This window comes from Chrysemys picta, chromosome 9 (assembly GCF_011386835.1).
Source record: "Chrysemys picta bellii isolate R12L10 chromosome 9, ASM1138683v2, whole genome shotgun sequence".
NCBI classification, from domain to species: Eukaryota; Metazoa; Chordata; order Testudines; family Emydidae; genus Chrysemys; species Chrysemys picta.
The window spans coordinates 8,820,730-8,841,454 of NC_088799.1; the positions used below are offsets into that span (position 1 = coordinate 8,820,730).

Below are 20,725 nucleotides of genomic sequence, written 5' to 3' on the forward strand. Positions count from 1 at the left end.
AAAAGATGCAACTTTCCCTGGCAGCCACAGCCCTTAAGCTGGGGGGAGATCCCCCCACCCCCTCCTTCCCAGCCTCAGCTCTGTGGAAGGGGAAAAACCCCCCTCCTTCCCAACCCCAGCGCTGCTGCAGCAGGGGAGAGAAGGCACATCCATCCCATTAGAAATGGCAGACTACAGATATTAAAATATGAGTTGTGTGCCTTTAATTTTTTTTTAATATAGTACCTTTATCCAAAGCGCTTTTCAAGAGTTAGCTAATGGCACAAAACATTTGGAAAGATCATGAAGTGGTCCACCAAGACCCTCAGCAATTTTCAAGTAGTCCACAAAATAGTTTGAGAACCACGGGGGGGTGTGTGTGTGTGTGTGTGTGTGTATATATATATATATATACACATATACACACACACACATATATATATGGTACTTTTGGGTAGCCTCAAATTAAACACGTAACAAAGAAGCATGTAAGGAGTTCATGAGGGTTAGAGATTTTAATATTAAAAGTATTTTACACACGAAAATGTATAATTTCACCCCACAGAGTTATGTTTTCAAGTGTTAGGTCTCTCTTCAACTCTATTAAAGGGGCATCTACTCCTTCCCTCAGGGTGCAGGGTTTACACACCCATATACAACACATTTGTTTAAAAAAATTAAAGGGGGCAGTTGTCTTCTCAATACAGGTTAAAACTAAACATTGTATTTAAGACTTTCATTTCTGTCACTATTGGTAAACAGTTTAAGTAACATTTAAGGAGTTTGCATAGTGGGGTGTCAAACCAGCACCCCATCAGTCAAGTGTATAATGAAGTGACTGATGTAATTAATACCCTACAGCATCTTTAGCTGCTATAAGGAGTTAGAAATCTGCACTTTGATGTACTATCTTCCAAACACTGTACAAACACTCCACACACCATATTTTGAAAGGTTTTTTTTTTAATTTCCAAGACCCCCACCACTATGAAATGACAGCAAGTACTTGAGCTCAGTTAGTGGCATCCAGCCCCTGCTCCTTCTTCATCCAACTGTTTCTTTCAAGCCCTCTGAATTGTGAGGTGTAGCTACAAGTGTGAAGCATTGATTATGTCAAAATAGCAAGTGTTCAGTTCCTAGAATGAGTTTTTCAGTTGTTTGGCAGTCTATTATTACAAAACCACAAAAATAAATGTACAGATTGATTTATTGATGTTACTGCTCTCTCAAAACAGCAATCTGAAGATCAGAACTGAGAAATTCAGCTGGCACAATTTCTCCCTGAAGAACTAGCCATTCTGAGTTAGCTGCTGCATCACAACGGCACAGAGACTGATCAATTGCAAGTACTCATCTGCACCATCTGTCAAGCATTTGTCTACCTCCTGCAAATAGAGACACAAGTTATAAACAATCCCTTTAAAATTGGACAGAGGTTTTCAGTGCTTTGACACTAAGTTCGGAGAGGTAGTAGCTATGCAAAAAGTCAGATAAGTTTTCCCACTGAGAACTGGCATTTCTACTGAGATTCATGAATGTGAAAATTTGTAGCTTGAAGTAGAGCTGCACCTGTGTTTCCTGCACTATCCCATCATGTACGCAACAGTGGGCAGACAGAGGAAGTGGGCATTCACCCACCAAAGCTTATGCTCCAATACATCTGTTAGTCTTAAAGGTGCCACAGGACCCTCTGTTGCTTTTTACAGATCCAGACTAACACGGCTACCCATCTGATACTCTAAAAGTTAATTTTCTCAACACTACTGATAATTTGTAAAGGTTTGAGGTCTGTGGTGGAAGATGCCAAGAACCTCAGCACTTTTTCTCCCTCTTACAGCAAAGAGCTTTTTAAAAAGTTAACAAAAAGGCCCTTACTACAACTCAAATTCAGATTCTGGGGTTCCCATTAACAGTCCCCACACCGCCACAGGCCATCATCAACTGTAGCAAGGGGAACACAGAACTTTGAACCAGTGTTCCCTCTAATTTTCCCACACGTGTGGAATGAATTTTGTTATGTGCACCAATTTTCTTATGATACATCACCTCCATATTGATGCACATAAAATTCATGTGGTGGGGGTGGGGCCGAGGGGTTTGGAGTGTGGAAGGGGGCTCAGGGCTGGGGCAGAGGGTTGGGGTGCATGGGTGTGGGCTCTGGGGTGGGGCCAGGGATGAGGGGTTTGGGGTTTAGGCTGCCCTGGGGCTACAGTGGAGAGACAACTCCCCCCCAGCTCTCTCTCCCTGCAACAGCACCTGGGCTGGTGGGGAGAGCTGGGGCTGCAGGATAGGTGCCCTTTCCCCAGCAGGTCCAGGCCAGGGCTGATTTGGGGCCAGGGGAGGGGCATCCCTCCCCCAGCCGCGGCAAGTCCCGGCCAGGCGGGTTCCCTGAACACCTGCATGGCACTCAATAGGCTGCTGCACGGCCACGAACCCATGCAGGGCTCCCTGTTAGGCAAGAGAGCAAGCCACAACTTAGGTAGTTTCTGGGGAACTGACATAGGAGTTAATCAACCCAAGGGAAGAGGCATTCGGTCCAAATCAACAGAAAGTTTAAAAGATATCCTTTACCTTGGTCTCTTCTCATTTATCTACTGTAGAGAGATCTCTCTATTTGGGGATTTCTCAAGAGGTATATTTGAAGAAATGATTAGCTCAATATTTGTCTCATGAGAAGGAGTTTAGCCTTTTTATAATCAAGAAGGGGCACAAGATCTCAAGTTGCCATAACACAGGAAAGTCTCCTGTTCATTTACATTCCTATAGAGATGGCTACTTAACTTGCACATTTATGTCCTCTCAATGCGTCTAAACACCCCAAACTTCTTAGGGAAATGTACCAATTTGACCAAATTAAGAATTCATTGACATCAACCAGCACCTCAACTCCTTTTCAGCCTAATGCAATTTGGTAAGCTCCAGGCTGACAGTATACATGTAGAACATGATACTGAATGAGACGCAAACAGCTGTGGTGCACACAGGATCAACCCAGAGTGAAGTAGTTTTGGGGATGGGCGGGGGAAAGGAAGCATGGGTAGAAGTACCAGTCCTAGCTAACTGCTGCACTAATAGATGAAATCAAGTTCATGGAGACTTACAGCAAGTTTCTCGGCAATAATAGATTTCTGCTTGTCAGTGAGATCCTCTCTCTCAACAATATCATCATGAAGCTGGTTTACAAGCTGGGCAGCAGCATACCCTTCATTTATCAGATTCTGTAACGGGAAAAGAGGAATGGAAACAAGGCAGCATTAGTCTGAATTGAAAGCTTTTAAGTAGTAGTAGTAGACGACATGAGGGTGGGGACGAGTATCATTTAAAGTGACACTATCAAATCATTAAGACCACTTCCAAGCTGTGAAGTCTATTAAGGAGAGGCATAATAAAGAGAAAAGGGGACCCCCTCCCCTGTCATACTCCTGCTATTCCTATGACACACCCTCCCTCGATCATGGACTGCCTAGTGATGGGGCCCCCTTTAAATGTGACTTCTACCTCAAAGGGCTGAGGAACTAAAATCTACTTTAAAAATACATGACCTAGCAGAGTGAGATTTATTTTTTATCTTAACCTATATACAGATAGTTTGTTTTTCTTCTAGTGAAGTGTATTCTAGTGCATTCACTGCAGTTTGCCAGCTAGGCTTACCCATAGCGTTCCATAGAGAAAATGAAACACTGAAGGTACTCTCCATAGATTAGACATTTACACCAGCAATTCTTGCGGTACACACTAAATACTATTTCTAGAAGATACGAATGGGATAGTGATGTCTAAAAAGTGTTTGTGGCAATCAGCAGAAGATGAATTTGCTGAAATCATACATTTCAGAATGGCCATACTGGGTCAGACCAAAGGTCCATCTAGCCCAGTATCCTGTCTTCCAACAGTGGCCAACACCAGCTGCTTCAAAGGGAATGAACAGAACAAGTAATCTATCCCCTGTCGCCCATTTCCAGCTTCTGGTAAACAAAGGCTAGGGACACTTCAGACCATTACCCTTTTTGGGTACACAATCTTCAGCAGACAGTGGTCTCACAGGAGATCCAAGAAGAGCTGAGTTTGCCTCACAAAAATTCTTATTCTCCACAACTGAGCAGGACACCTTCATATATTGTCAGTTTAACTCTGGAGAAGTCCATAGTCAAGTTAGCAGGGAAAGATTTCTTGTCACTTTTTTAAAGTGCTCTACTTCAGATCAAGGCTTAGGTCACTGGACTGACTAATGTCAGGAAGCTTGTATTACATTTGCACCATAATTGGCCTCAGCAAATAGTCTTCAATTTCAACCTGCTAACAGGAGTGCTTTTATTAAAGTTTATCCCCTACAGCTAGCTCAGAGCCAACAGCACATCATTTTAAAACCAAAACCCCACACTTAAATTGTTTTGAATTCACACTACAGAATGAGAGAAAACATGTGAGCAACCCTACCTTAACTACAGTTTCCAGTTTTTCAAAAGAGCCACTTTGACAGGCAGATAGCAGACCATCAATTGTTTCCTTAGGGACAACCTACAACAGAAGTGACAAATACAAAGCATGCACATACTGTCCAGGTCTCTGGGTGCATTTACAGCTTAAAAAGTTTAAAAGTTAACAGCTGACTAAGCCATGACCCAAGGTCACCACCAGAACAGTAAGTAGAGACTCAAAACAATGCTACAGCTAGTTACCAGAACGGTCCTTACATAGATAAAATATTTCCCCACCCCCACCAGCATCTCTCAGGCAAAGGTTGAGCAAACAAATAGGTTTGATATTAAGATCATATGAAATGGGGATAAGTATGCATTGATATTAGTATTTTGTTGTTGATATTTTAGTGTGACTACGTGGAGCACTTATTAACAGATGGATCAGTCTTTATACATTTTTCTAGGGTCCTATGGTCTAGCAGAACAGCAAATTAGTTTCTACCATGTTAATCAGCATGGATGTGTGAAAACAAGCAATTAAAATTAGCCTGAAGCAACCAGATGATCAATCAGCAAATCAGAAGAGAGGAGAACTGTTACAACAGATTAAGTCATTTAACTCAGAAAGCACTGTTAGCTTTTCCTTTGGACACATTATTCCTGCAGACTGAAACTGCACACTTTTCTTCACTAATGGAATTTCTTTGGAAGTCTCCAGTACTAGTCTGCAACAGTAACATATGAACAAGATCTTAAATATATTACTTAGATGCAAATTAGGTTCCTCTGATTTTTAGCAGATTATGTTGAAACTGAAGCTTTATGCTTACAGGAGCACAAACATTAATTGGAGGGTTTTCCCCTATCATCCATTTCAACTGGCTGTTATTTTGAAAGTGGAAGTTGAAAGTGAAAGTTCAGCCATTTTTGCATAGCTGGAGATACAAAAAACTAATTATCTTCTATGAAGTTGACCGGAGGGAAAAAAAAGATTTATTTAAACATGACTTGAAAAACATGCACAGAAAGCAGTTCTGTTCCCTTCCTCTCAAAAGGACAAAAATGCATGGCTCCAGAAGGGCTAGTGAAATTGTGCTAGGAGGGTAGCACATATAACACAAATACTAAGTGTCCAATATGAATATCTCAGCTCCTCTCTGCTCTTATTCTAAGATTCCTTGCTTGAGGAGATGTGTCATTTTGCCATAGCAACACTTTCATACTGAAATTTAAGTAAGCTGGTCTTCCCTCAAGTTTCTACTGTTCCTGTCAGCATTACCTAGCTAGTTATCCTAGAGAAATAAATTGCTACAGAGCAAAAGCCACACAGGTACTTACAGGGACACTGTCAGCTTGTGTAAGTTAAACAAGAACTAGAATGGTTCTTTGAGCCATTCCCCTGCAGTATTTCCAAACCAAACTTTGCAGCACTGTGCTACTGCATGAGAACCTGAAAGTGCAATTATTAGTTCAAATGCCCAACCTAAATGATGCGCAAAAAATAAAGTGCATAATTGATTAAAGTAATTTGTATTTAAAAAATTCAGTTTTAATAATCTAAAGGTAATAATCTAACACTTAAGTGAAAAATACTTAATTTTCTGTTTGCACAATATCCCTGAAGTTACCACTAAATGCAGGTACTTGTCATTTGACAACTGTAGACTAAGAATTTTGCAACATTCTTCATAATTAAATTAATTTTGCATATTAAGTGTAGAATCTTATGTAAGGGACAAACAAGAGTAAAATCAATTACTGAAATCAACAAGTTTACATGGTCAGAAAAGTGACTATAACCACACTGTCACAGGAAAAACTAAACAAAACCATGTATCATTATGATAGCCTACCCCTGCAATTTCGGTGACAACCTTCTCTGTGATCTCTTTCCCACCTGTTAATCGAGTAGCACTTTGAAGAAATGTGATTGCTTTTCTTAAGTCTCCTTCTGACACTTGAACAAGACAAGACATTGCCTGAGGAATAGTGAGAAAAGTGACAAATTATATTTTAATTGTTAGTTAAAAATCAAGTACACTTTGTGGGCAAAAGTGATTAAAAATATCATGTGACGCCCAGGGCTGCAGACGGAAAGTAGTATGCAGGAAGTCACAAAGCAACCTTTAACATTTCATATAAATATCAGATGTATGTGATACAGCTTCTAATATAAATGCAGTGTAACAAAGATGCACTGTGGGATTGATCCTGCACTTCGCACGTAAGGTAAGCAGAATGCTGTGTCTACAAGCTCACAGTAGAAAGCAATCAGGAAAACCTGATCTTGTATTAATGAATAGAGGGCTGAGCACCCTGCAAGTTACTCCTGTCTTTGTAGCTGAAGTGAGGCCAAAGAGGGAAATGGACAATTAAACACATGGTAGGGATTATGCTTAACACATGTCTCAGACTAGTCTCTCTCCCATGCCCTATCCCCTTTTTAACCATCTGTCTCTCAAGTTAAGAGAGCTGCTGCACAAGAGAACTGAATTTTCCACTCAGTGCAAAGAATTATACCTAATGCTTACTCCTGGGCACAACAGTAAGGTTTAGTCTTCACTTGCATTTGTTGGAGCATATTCCCTGCTGCACACACTCCCCCAGACTAGTCAAATCAAATCCAGTATCTATTCCAGACATATGTTCACCTTAACCAACATTTGCCACAATACCAGGATGTAACAAGCATGACATCAGCTGGCTGTAGAGTCAGCTTGAGCAGAAAACCAGTGTTAAGGAAAGAGTGCTCATTATACCAGGTAATTTGTTCTTGATATTCTAAAACTATAGTTCTGCATGAATTTAAGTGAATTCGGAGGGTTTTCATTTTGAAGCAAATTTACGAAGGTTTCTAAACCAAGTATAGTGGAGCTATAGGTCAGATAAGAGTAGTAGTAATTCTTTGGATGTTACCTATGTTAGCTAGTATAAAAAATTCACATGGGAAACACAAAGCTTGAATAGTCAGAAGTGAAATCCAGGATGTATTCATCAATACGCATTCATCCTGTATTTTCTATTTAAAATTAACACAACAACTTCATATTGATATTGTGACCATTTTAAGTTGTAACATGGCTTCACTTTAGTGGACTGAGCATAGAGCCAGAAACTCAGACTGTTCTAATCCTTGTTCTGACAGACTTTTCTCTGGCCTTGGTCATTGAAACTGTTACCCCATGTGTGTAGTTAGGATAATACTAAAATTAGCTCATGTACTATGTTTAGTAATAGCTATAACCAAGCAGAACGGGCATGGGTAGTGCCTATTTAATCCTTTCACTGCAATGTAATTATGCACTCAATAAAGCAATGAATCTATACAGTGACCATAAAGCTACCTCATTGCTAACTTTCACATTTTCCTTTTCAGAAACAGCCCATAGTCTCTGCTGTTGGATTTTATCAGTCAGGGGCTTGAAACGGAATTTGGAGCATCGAGATGTTAAGGGTTCAATTATCCTAGAAGAAAGGAGGAAGGAAAAAATATTGATGAGTCTGTGCAGAGAACTCCTCAGGAATCTATCAGCTTAGATTACTACAGCAGTAAAGCAAAATAGAGTTTCAAATTACAACACCTTAGTGATAAAAAATGAATTACAGATTAAACCCTTCAGATTTGTTAGATCTTGTATTTCCACAGCTGGAGAGCTAACTCCTCTCAAACTACAAGTTAAATAGAAAGGTTTGCAGTAGTAGAGACAAAACTTGGGAAGGCAAAGAAAACCACACAAACCTGCTGATGTAATTACAAATAAGGCAGAAGCGTGTAGTTTTAGATTCTTTCTCCATAGTGCGTCTCAAGGCTGCCTGAGCGGCTGAAGTCATGGAGTCTGCTTCATCCAGGATCACAATCTTAAAAGGAGGACAAACCTTACCACTAAAAAAATAAATGCCCATCATCCAATTAAAACGGAGTTCATTGTTTTCAAGTATAACGTGCATTAATATTTAAAAGTCAAAGCTTGTTGCACAGTACTACCACTATCGATAGGTAATATTAGACGAGCAGATGTAAAGTGGTATGTATTACCTTTCGCTTATCTACCATTTGCCAAAGGACTAGCAGTTATAAGGAGGGGCAATTAATATTTTCACAAATACTTTCTGATCTCCAAGCCTGACACTTGAGAACACTGCAAGATTCCTCTGCTGAAATTCTTATTCATGCTTTCAATTGCTTCCTATAATAGTTTATGCAATTCCTTCTTATGCAGGCTTCCTTAATCCCTATGGGAATCTTCTAAAATTTACAGATTACAATGGCAGGCTTATCTCAGTACATGATATGGGATGATTTCTCCTTCCAGCTAGTCTTGGGCTTCTGTTACCTCTAGTTACTCACACACTCTGGGGCTGGGGAGAGGCGGGAGCAGAAGAATCTCCTTAACTAATTATCAACTGACAGATTTTGTCTGAGATACATCGTGATTAAAAAAATCACAAACTATAAAATTTGTTCCTACACTAGTTATTCACTCATTCAACATTTGCTGTCACATACACTGAATTACCAAATCTACAAGTTTTTTTGGAATTGCATCCACTCTCCATACAAATTCTCCCCAGTGACTTTACGGCAAGTTGCACATGGGTATCAAGGGGAAGACCCTTTGGCCTGCAGTTTTGCTCTAATTTCAGTTATTCTATAGTGACTCAAAGCTTAAGTCTGCAATTAAAATTAACCTAAATAAATCTGACACTTCATTGAGAAATACAATCCATCAGATAGTTGGCTTTAATCTCTTGCTTACTCTGAACGACTTCCAGACACAGTTAGCTGAGCAAATGTCTTCACTTTCTCTCGAATCACTTGTATTCCACGTTCATCAGAAGCATTTAACTCAAGAACTCTCTGTCGGAACAATTCGGGTCTGTGAAGAGTTCAAAACATGTTGCATGAGCCGGTAACTCTTGTAATACCTTATTAACAAGCAAGTGACTCGATTACAGTCTCTAAGCATCTACATGGGGAATATTTAATAATAGGCTCTTCAATCCAGCAAAGAAAGGTATAACACAATCTAATGGCTGGAAGTTGAAGCAAGACAAATTCAGACTGGAAATAAGGTAAATATTTTTAATGGTGAGAGTAATTAATCACTGAAAATTTACCAAGGGTTGTGGTGGATTCTCCATCACTGACAAGTTTAAAATTAAGATTGGATGTTCTTCTAAAAAGTATGCTCTAACAATTATTTTGGGGAAGAAGTTCTATGGACTGTGTTACCCAGGTCAGACTAGATGATCACAGTGGTCTCTTCTGGCATTAGAATCTACAAGTTCCCCGGTAATCATTCAGGTTTGTGAGGATTTTAAACTGTAGTAGCATTCTTATTAATGCTGCTTTACAGTAACTCTCTTGCTAACAGCAGAGTATATGTTAAGAGTTCATTAAAATTCTGGTCCTGCAAAGGTCTAGAATTCCATAATCTAGTTTATACCGAGGGCTTCTGGTTTTCAGTTTTAACACACACCAATAAACTCCCCCCCCCCCTACAAAAAATGAAATCTGTGTTTACACAGTAAACACCAAAAAGTATCTGAAATGGTCACTTGTATATAAGGTCTCATCTACATGCAGCATTAATGAGGACTGGGGTTGTGATTTCTAAAGCACACTAATATGTTGTGCATTAATTGGTCTGTGTAGACCCTGCTGGTGCGCACTAAAGGTTCCCTAGTGTGCTTCAAAATAACAGTGTTTGAAACAGTAATACGTTAAAGCGCACTAGGAATCATTACAAAGATTGTTTGTTACAGAATATACAAAGAGCCCCAAAAATCTGTGCTTTCCGGACATCTACATAAAACTCAAATTGCTAATAAACCCCAAAAATCTGAAAACAGAAGCCCTATTTATACCAAGAACCTTGTCCCCTAGACTATGGAAAAACTGAAACATGAAGTCACACTGCTGCTCCAGGCAAAAACATTGAACGAGCATTCAAGGTCAAGGACACTTGATTTTTCGGTGCTATGTCTATTTGCACAAATACTCTGTAAATCAAATTGTACAGTAACTTGTAAAATCCTCTGTTGCAGCCATCAGTGCTCTGCAGCTGTCATGCTTCCAGGAGCTATGCTGCTAGAAGATTTAATTTGATACAGAAAGTGCAGCTAAAACGGGACATCAGTCACAGCAGGCCACTTTAGCCAAGAAAGATTAACAGTTGTAAGGTTCCAGAACCTGAAACATCTATGCTTCAGAAAGAGTTTGAATACTAATTAGGAGTTTTCTTCCTAGTGTTAGCTTAGATTATTGATAGTTCTTTCTCCTCCTACACCGTGGAATTTGGATAAGTAAAAAGAAGAACAAAAGATGCTATTTAACTCACACAAGAATTCAACTACACCTCTACCCCGATATAACCCGACCCGATATAACACAAATTCTGATACAACGCGGTAAAGCAGTGCTCCGGGGGGGGGGCGGGGTTGCGCACTCTGGTGGATCAAAGCAAGTTCGATATAACGCGGTAAGATTTTTTGGCTCCCGAGGACAGCGTTATATTGAAGTAGAGGTGTAGTTAAGATTCCTGTGGCATTAGATTTGAACGCAGGTCAGACAAGCCTCTTATTTTAGTTATAATCCTTTAAAAAAAAATCATCTAATCACACAAAAGCCACAAAAAGGAATCAATTAACGTACACAGGATTTAAGGAAAAAGAACATGCCACATTATCTGCTGTATCACAAGTTTTTAAAAAAATGTTCAAAGGCAATTACCCGCCTCCTCTTCCCCACCCTCAGATCTTTCTCATAGTCACCCCATTAAGAGTTTAGCTCAATAAAAGTTTCACAACACCCTATGAGATAGGGAAGGTGGGGTGGGGTGGGGAAGAGAAGGCAAGGCAACTGTGGTCCAGTGACTGGGAATCAGTAGACGTGGGTTCTATTTCTACCTCAGACTCCCAGGCAAGCCACAACCTCCACCTTAGTTTCCCCAGCTGTACAATGGCAAGAACAACAACATTTATCCATTTTTGTTAAGTGCATTGAGATCTACAGATTAGAACTTGTAGTGCATTTTAATACTAAGGATTTCTGTTTTTACCTGTGTGTAAACATTAAAAAAAAAAAACAATCTTCAGTTTCACTAGGGTTTATACAGAATGTTAAATCAGAAAACAATAAAATGAAAAAGCCACATAGGTTCACCATTGTTAAAGGGGCATGGTTGCATGATTTGAATCACCACACTGACTGAGACTTCATCAATAGAGAGCATAGTCAGAATCCAATGACATGATCAGACAGTAGAAAAACCCTGGTGTGAACACAGAGTGGTGTAACAGACAAGTGTATATAGATATCAGAAAATCTTTCAAAGTGAGGAGGATTTCCAGACAGAAGTGGATCACCGCAAAAAAACTCCCATCCCTGCTCTCTCCCTTAATATAGCATCAGATGTTTTACTTAAGTGGTTTAGTGTTAAATGTAATATTGTGGGGAGGGAAATCTGTTATCACCAAGAATTACAAGTTTAGAATACACAAGCACCAAAGAGAAGGCTCAACTCAAAATTAGATTCTTATAGACTAGAACACCACAAAAACTGGAGCATGTAGTGACTAAAAGTGCCACAGGACAGCAAGCTTTTGGAACACTTACATAAATGCAGTTAGATTCCAACTTACCCATAGAGTTCTCTGGCTAATGCCAAAATAGTAGAAGTCTTTCCTGTTCCAGGTGGGCCATAAAACAAGAGATTGGGAAGCTGTAGTCACAGAAAAGGGGTGATTTACAGCACAAGTCATTAATTCAAAATATTTAATGTGAAATTTCTATACTTCACCCTTACTCTACTATTGAACTCCCAACAAAGCGTAGAGAGAAATGGGACTGGATGGCTGTGCTATACAAAGCCTTTCAACATCTAGGTCATTAGGCACTGTAGGTAACAGTCAAAAAAAACACAAGCCACCCCTGTTGATAAGGCCATGTGAACACACACACGTTCTATCAAAACGGATACCCTCACTCAGGGGGGTACTTGGATACAGTGCCTCCAGGTCAGGATTGAGGCCCACTGCTATGACAGTATGGGGGAGGTTTGCAATGACTCTACCTGGAATGTAGCTACCATGGGCTGCTTGTTTTATGCACTTATGCAGGTTTTTTTGCCCTAGGACACAAGAGTCCCTTCCAGCCCACAGCAAACAACAAAAGGCTGAGCTTCTCAGTCAGACTTGATATTTGTAGTCCCAAATACATTATCTTTAAAAAAAAAAAGATGCTTTGTAACAAAGAAATCTATTCCACAGAACTAAAATGTTTAACAGTTAAAAGAAAGATTTGAAATTCCCATAATTAAAGTATAGAAGCTACTGCAGATAGAAAGGAAACAGTAAAAACAAAAACAAAAAATACAAAGCAGCAATGAAGATTTACAGGGTAAATAAGTATTCCTGCCAACTACCGAGCAGGATTTGGTGTCTTTTACTGATTTGGCAAACCTATTTAGTAATAGTCACTTATCTCTTCTAATGGCTAATATGTAGACTGAAATAAGTACATAGCAAGTCTTCTATGTAGTGATAATAGATCTGCACACAGTAAAACCATGTATTTAAATATAGACATTATATAAAGCTTCAAGCGCTTCAATGTATATGAAAAAACTAATTTTATAGGTTGAATTCAGATATGTTAAAACTTTTTAGGAGGGAACGCTTTTTTAAAGATACAGTAAATTTTTATATATAAATAAAACTGAGCATGAAACATGTAACCCCTCATCTCCTCTAAAAAGGAGACTGTCTAGAAGTTATGCCTTTGACGGATTCCAGAGGTTATACATCAACACTATACTAAGTAATTAAGCTTAGCTCAAGTTTAAGACTAAACATCCTTTTTATATGTTTGATCATCTACCATAATTGTCAACATCCTCCAGAATGTTTTAGGATTGTACTGAGAAAGGGAAACATCGTGAGTGTTAGTTCTCATAAGCAAATAGCAGACGACATATTAGACAAGAGCACTGTATTGGCAGGCAGACACTTTGCAGAGCTCTGTGTTGGAGATGTACACAATAACTTGACCCCAAATCACTAATCCATTCCCTGCTAGTCCTGTGAATAGGACTTAGTAAGAGCTTTAATGAGATTCCACGTTTGACTAATTCCACTAAATCCATACTCTAGACTGTTTGTGCTTCAATTTCACATCAAAATCATCACCAGCATTTACACTTCTGCCTTACAAAGTATATCTAATCCTTTATATAACTTAATGGCAGTATTTTTGTCAGAACTGTAACTTGATCCAACCACGCAGTTTTCAATGCTTGCCAGTGGTAAGCTATACCACCTGTAGGCATCTTATCCTGATTATGGGAAGGTTACAGCTACGTATCATAATGCAAACCCTAAGTCTGTTTCAGAAAGTTTCTCACACAGCATGTTCTAAAGAGCTGGACAAGAGGAGATGAAAACTGAAAGGGCTGGCAGCTCTACGATGAGCCTTCTAATAAGCAGCCTCCAGAGACCCAGTTACAGCACTGAGCATGCCAGAATATTATGTCTTACATTAATTATTCTTACCCAGGCCAGGCACTGCAATGACGGCAAAGAAACTACTCAAGTCCTCGAAGATAGAAACGAAGTGCATGCACCACAACTAGTTAGGCTCAGCCCTCTGCATGTCACTATAAATTGAGGTTGCTGGGGGGGTATGTCTGACTTAGCTCTCAAATGGATTCAGAGACCACTGGTGGTCTATAAAGTGCTGGCTAGTCACATGGCGCCAGTTCTCATTACCTAAAAACCACATTATATCTGGGAAGTAGTAAACTTTACCACAGATTATGTTATGTGACGCAAATGGAAAGGGAAGTGGCCCACAAAACCATTTTGTTATTTAGACGCAGTCCACATTAAGTTTGAGGACTCCTGATCTAGTTATTCTTGTATCCACCACATAGCAGTACTGACTGGCAGCATGGGATGAAGAGAGTAACAGCCGTATGTGGCCAGGAAAGTCATTTGAGAGGCATGCCTCCGAATTCACTGGGATCCAGTCTGGAACAAACATCAACAGTCTCAGGCTTTGGTTTAAATAATTCAGAAGAGTCTTTTATTGCAGTGTTATATCTTTGTTTATTTTAGAGAAGTGAACAGTTCAAAGCAAGAATTGCCAAGTTTTGTTAATTCTGAAACTAAAGCTACTTAAATGATTTTGCCCTCTAATGGTTTACTGGTTTTAAGCAGTGCAACTACAACAAAATATAAAACCTATAACTATAAATAGGAGTTATACTTCAGCCTTTCAACACTGATGTACTAGGATCATAATCCCAGAAACCTAGCTGGTCAAAAAGCCATAAAGGATTTAAATAGCATTGCTCAAAATAGAACTGCCCAACCCACCACCTAAGTAACATTATGCACTGCAGTATCAGTATTATAACAAGAAGTGACAGCATTTCATTTCTCATTAACATTAATAGGTCCTAAATAACATTACAATTGTATCGAGTATATTTACTAAAATATGGTAGAATTGCTACTAGATTTGAAGAGCATTAACTATACTCACCTGAAAGTATGAGTTACTGGCATGTATTAAAGAACATACTTCTTTAGTCCATCACACTGGTTTTACACAATTGTAAAACAAATTAAGCAGCACAAATAGTTTACAATTTATTTATTTTCAAAAAAATAGGATGTCACATGTGACATGGATTAAATTGATCATTTCAGAAATATTTATAAAATTGGCCGAGAATGGAATTCTAGACAGTGAAAGGGAATGAAATAGGATATAAAAGCTTTCACCCTCCACGTTGCCAATTCAAGTAGCACCCAAGGGAAAAGTCATTACAATTCAAAACCTTATTGAAAAATGCAGAAAACATTTTATTCAGTGTAATTCCTAGTGAATATGTCCACATCATAAAAGATGACTTCAAACCAATATCTCGGTCAGTCATTTAAGAATCATTAGTGGATCATAAAAATGAAGTTATCCTCTCAATTCTAAGTGATCTTTATCTAGAATTTCACTGAGGCAGAAAAAGGTTGTCTGTGTGGGGAGGAGGAGACTATCCCAGACATGTAGCCAGCAGAGGGCTGTACTTTCATATTCTTTTTACTTGTTTCCTGAAACACCAGGTAGAAGAAAAATGGCAACTGTTCATATAGAACATCACAGCATTTTGTAGCTAACCTCAGCAATGCGACATACATGCAAATTCAAATGGATACTCTTCACAGCACCTTACAAGTTACTTCTGTTTAACTACTTGTGTTTTAAAAAACCCTCAAGAACTGCTCTCTCTTTTCTCACAATTTATTCTAGATCTATACTTCAGTAAGATGTCAATACCTTTAAGCTTCCTTTGCTATTTAAGTGGTTTTAGTAAAACTACACTTAATGCTTCTAAGGGAGGCTAATAAATTAAAAATTACTAGAAGTACATTTATACAAGTTTGTTTGTTTTAAAGTAAACTGCTTTTCCCTCTGCAGCAAATGTTTTAAAGTTTAACGTTCAACAGTACAGAATATAGCTAGGTAAGAACATCAAGGTAGCTGAGGTTCTTCCAATCTTGTACAGTAACTCCTCACTTAAAGTTATCCCGGTTAACGCTGTTTCCTTGTTACGTTGCTGATCAATTAGGGAACATGTTTGTTTAAAGTTGTGCCGTGCTCCCTTCCAATGTCATTTGGCAGCCACCTGCTTTGTCCAATGCTTGCAGGAAGAGCGGCCCGTTGCAGCTAGCTGGTGGGGGCTTGGAACCAGGGTGGACCAGCAGCCCCCCAATCAGCTCCCCACTCCCCTAAGTTCCCTGTGCAGCAGCTGCCCAGCAGGCTAGCAATTGCAGCTGTCCCTCCCCCCACTGCCATACGCTGCTCCTGCCCTTTGCCTTGGAGCTTCTCCCTGAGACTCCTGCTTGCTGTGCGGGGGGGGAGGGGAAGAAGAGGGGGGCTAACGTCAGGGTGTCCCCCTTCCCCCTGCTCACCCCATCTTCCCTAGAGCGGGTGGGGGGAGACACGACAGGGCTCAGGACAGAGGGAGCTTGCTGGCAGCAGCTGCAGTCTCAGCAAGCTGATCTAATGAACAAGGCCCTGTACTTAAAGGGGAAATGCACAACACACACGGTGTGTGTGTGTCTGTGATGCTGTCTCCCCTCCCTCCATTCCTGCTGCCTTGTAGAGTGTGAGAGTTAACCCTTGAGGGCTCAGCCAATTGCTACTTCGTCATTTAGCAGTAAGGCATTCCCTGGGAAATATCCCACCCTCTGACTCCTCTACCTCAACCAAGCTTCACAATCATCATCACTGTATACCAGTATTAAACTGTTTGTTTAAAACTTATAGTGTGTGTGTGTATAGTCTTGTCTGGTGAAAAAAATTCCCTGGAACCTAACCTCCTCATTTACATTAATTCTTATGGGGAAATTGGATTAGCTTAACATCGTTTTGCTTAAAGTCGCATTTCTCAGGAACGTAACTACCATGTTAAGTGAGGAGTTACTGTATGATTATGACGACAGAAACCGATGGGAGAGCACCAATCAGTAACGCTTCCAAGTTACACCACAGAGCTGCTGATTTTAGAATTGCTGGAAAGGTCAGAAACATAGAATCAGAGACATATAGGGTTGGAAGGGACCTCAAGAAGCCATCATAATTAGAATTTTTTTTTCCTAATATCTAACCTAAATCTCCCTTGCTGCAAGTTAAGCCCATTACTTCTTGTCTTATCTTCACTGGACATGGAGAACATTGATCACAATCCTCTTTATAATACCAGAAGACTTATCAGGTCCCCCCTCAGTCTTCTCTTCTCAAGACTAAATATGCCCAGTTTTTAAACCTTTCCTCATAGGTCAGCTTTTCTAAACCTTTTATCATTTTTATTGCTTTCCTCTGGACTCTTTCCAATTTGTCCACCTCATTCCTAAACTGTGGAGCCCAGCTGGGGCCACACCAATGCGGAGTACAGCAGAACAATTACCTTCTGTGTCTTACATACAACAATCCTGTTGGGATTCTGGGGCTCATTAACAGCCTTTTTTGCAGCTGTATCACATTGACCTTCATATTCAGTTTGTGGTTCACTGTAATTCCCAGATCCGTTTCAGCAGTACTACCACAGACAGATATTCCCCATTTTGTAGTTGTGCATTTGATTTTTCCTTCCTAAGTGAAGTATTTTGCATTTGTCTTTATTGAATTTCTCCTTGTTGAATTCAGATCAATTCTTCAATTTGTCAATGTCATTTTGAATTTTAAATCCGTCCTTCAAAGTGCTCGCAACCCCTCCTAGCTTGGTATCTCCTCAAATTTTATAAGCATATTCTACTTCAGTGGTTCTCAAACGTTTTGGATTCGTGACCCTTTTCACACAGCAAGCCTCTGAGTGCAACCTCCCCTGCGCATGGTGGGGCTGGGGACTGTCACCCCACTAGATATGCCCTCCCAATTTTACAGCAAGCTATTGATAACTACTCTGAGTACGATACTCGTAAGTCAGCAGCACAAAACTAGGTTCTGTAGCAGCAGAGAACATCAGAATTTTGTCTTGAACATGCTATGATTGATTAAATGTCTTTGTTACACTCACATCAGCTCCCTCTAAGGATTTTTTCAGCACAGCAACAACTTCCTCTTGGAATGCAACTTCATCCACACACTTTGGACGACTAGATGAAAACACAGTTAAGTGCATTTTAGTATCTGCTAAAAATTCTCAATATCACTTTCACCCAAAAACGAATGTTTTCCTTATAGGTTTCGGGGGGGGGGGGGGGGGGGTGGTGTATGAAAAAGCTTTGTAAGACAGTGACTGGCCAACTGTGTGCAATGCCTCTAAACTGTGTAGCATCTTGCACAAAAATGCTAAAGTTAACCAGTTTCTCAGATAGATGCCAGTCTATCTATCCTGTACACAGAAGTTCTTTCAGAAGCACAACTACATTTTAGAATCTAGAACAGCTTTGCTGCTTGGAAGGCTGGTGCAAAACCTTATTAAAAAACACTGCATAGTTTGTATCTTGATAAAATGCAGTTATGATAAGAGCAACGTGAGTGCATGTGCAAAAAACCAAACCACCACCACCCACCTTACTGCTCCTTGTATCAAAGGCACTGACAAAACCTTTTACGCCCATCAGCATTGCACAGACACACACTTGCAGGTAGGCAAGGTGGATTCTACCTAGTTATTAATTTACATTTGGACCGAAAAGTTTCTGATGATTTGAGAAGCACAAAGAACTGGGCTTAATTTTCAACTTGCAACACTGACCGGGGGGGGGGAAGCACCGTTTAAGTTCTACACTGAGGAAGATTTCCCACGAGGGTCACTGAGTGTGGAAGAATGAGAACAGATTCCCAGTTTTTCCAGGCCTTTTTTTCCTCAGAAGCAAGTGCCGATACCTCACAGCTACATTCTTCCATACTCAACACAACAACTCTAGTGCAGCTACACACCCTGCGCTGCACACTTCGGGGGCCCCTTCCACCCCCACTCCCTCTGGGGGAAAGGACTCTCAGCCCTGCAGATACCATTCGCTACCAGCAGCTGCTGCAAATCAGACCCCCCCTCCCGCCCCCGCCGAAAAGCTCTTACTATTTCTCCACCCAAGGGATGGGTTTGAGTCTCTTGCCCTCGCCGCTGGCTCCTGCGGCGGCAGCCGTCCCTCGCTCCTTGGAGGCTGGCGCTTTGGTGCTGATGGAGGACGGGCCTTTCAGAAACGCCTGCATAGCTGCTGCTTGTCACCCTGCAGCGAGAGCACCAGGCACTTCGTCACACCCCCCACACACACACACCTCCCCACGGCCCCTAGAACAGCGCCCCGGAGCCCCCGCCCCCACGCCCTGAGGAGACGGGCAGGAGGAAGAGGCTGTGAACGGGATGAAGGCAGGAGGCATCTCCGCGTCCACTCCACCACCAAGGAGGGGGACAGGCCCCGGGCCCGCCACTGCCCCTCACCCACCCCAGGGGGGCGGCGGCCCCTCGGATTCCCCTCCCAGGAGGAAAAGTGGCCACCCCAAGCGACCAGCTCAGCCCCCCTCTGAGGCGTCCCTCGCCCACGCCAGTAACCGGCCCAGGGCAGAGAACCTACCCCAGCAACAGCAGCAACCCGCTCCCGCCCACCCGCGCTTATTTTTATACGGGGGTGGGGCCGCTTCCGGTTCCGCCTGAGAGTGCGGGGAGACGTAACCATAGCGATTGAGCCGCGGCGCCGGGTGATTGGTTTAGGCCAGGGCGACGCAGCTACGTTACGTGATTGGATGGCCTCAGGCGCGGTCCCTGAGTGCCTTCAACCAACATGGCGGAGGGCAGCGTCGGCGCGTGCGGTGCGCATGCGCATAGCGCCAAGCTGACTAAATATGGCGGGTCAGGGGACCCTGGTGTCTTTGCCTGAAGGAGACGTTGCGAAGATGGTGTTGCGGGTTTGGTCTCTTGCCTGCTACCGCCCTGTAGGGTGACCAGATGTCCCGATTTTATAGGGACAGTGCCGATTTTGGGGGCTTTTTCTCATATAGGCTCCTATTACCCGCCACCCCCGTCCCGATTTTTCACATTTGCTGGCTGGTCACCCTACCGCCCTGTCAGGCGTGTCTTCTACATGAGGGCATTGGGGGTGGGGGGTACACGATGTAACATGGGGAAGGGGAAAGAGGGGGGAGACCCACGGGGTTCAATGCCCGGCTCCACCGTGTGTGACCTGGGCAAGGCAGAGGCACCTGCCCCTCTCCCCCATGTGTACAGCGGGGGTAATAATGCTTCCCTACCTCACAGCCAGTTGTGGGGATACATACATTAAAGACTGTGAAGCGCTTTGAGAGCCACTGATGAAAAGCGCTAGAATAGAAATATGCAGTGTGGTTAGAGAGACTAGGTGGTGAGATAATTTTCTTTTATTGGACCAACTTCCGTTAGTGAGAGAGACAAGCATTAGTGCCTGCTAGATGCTAAAAATCATGGCCTGAGCAGAGACTCCGGATTGTGGTATATCACAACAATCTGTAACCCACTTACCCCTTTTTTTTGCACAATGACTGCAGGGGTATTCACGGACCACTCTGCCTTGCATGATCCCTTTGAATACATGCTAACTACTTATGCTAAACAATCTGTTGCACCCAAGAGCGGCGCCAGGGTTTTTGGCACCCTAGGCGGGGGTCCTTCCGTGCTCCCGGTCGTCGTCGGCAATTCTGCGGCGGAGGGTCCTTCTGCGCTCCCGGTCTTCGGGGCACTTCGTCGGCGGGTCCCGGAGCGAGTGAAGGACTCACACCAGAATTGCCGCCGAAGACCCGGAGCGCGGAAGGACCCCCTGCCGCCGAATTGCCTCCCCCCAAA

General features: G+C 41.8%; 1 protein-coding gene across 1 annotated transcript; it reads right to left on the reverse strand.

Annotated features, from left to right (window-relative positions):
- Positions 1-475: 475 nt before the first annotated feature.
- On the reverse strand, positions 476-19,709 carry RFC4 (replication factor C subunit 4). The gene is made up of 11 exons (XM_005285998.4): positions 19,485-19,709; positions 18,989-19,139; positions 17,981-18,059; positions 12,045-12,124; positions 9,158-9,277; positions 8,140-8,283; positions 7,745-7,865; positions 6,254-6,379; positions 4,417-4,497; positions 3,081-3,197; positions 476-1,364 (listed from the first exon to the last, which is right to left on the reverse strand). Exons 2-11 carry the CDS (start codon positions 19,120-19,122, stop codon positions 1,269-1,271), a joined length of 1,098 nt encoding a protein of 365 aa, XP_005286055.1. The 5' UTR covers positions 19,123-19,139; positions 19,485-19,709; the 3' UTR covers positions 476-1,268.
- Between the last annotated feature and the right edge of the window lie 1,016 nt (positions 19,710-20,725).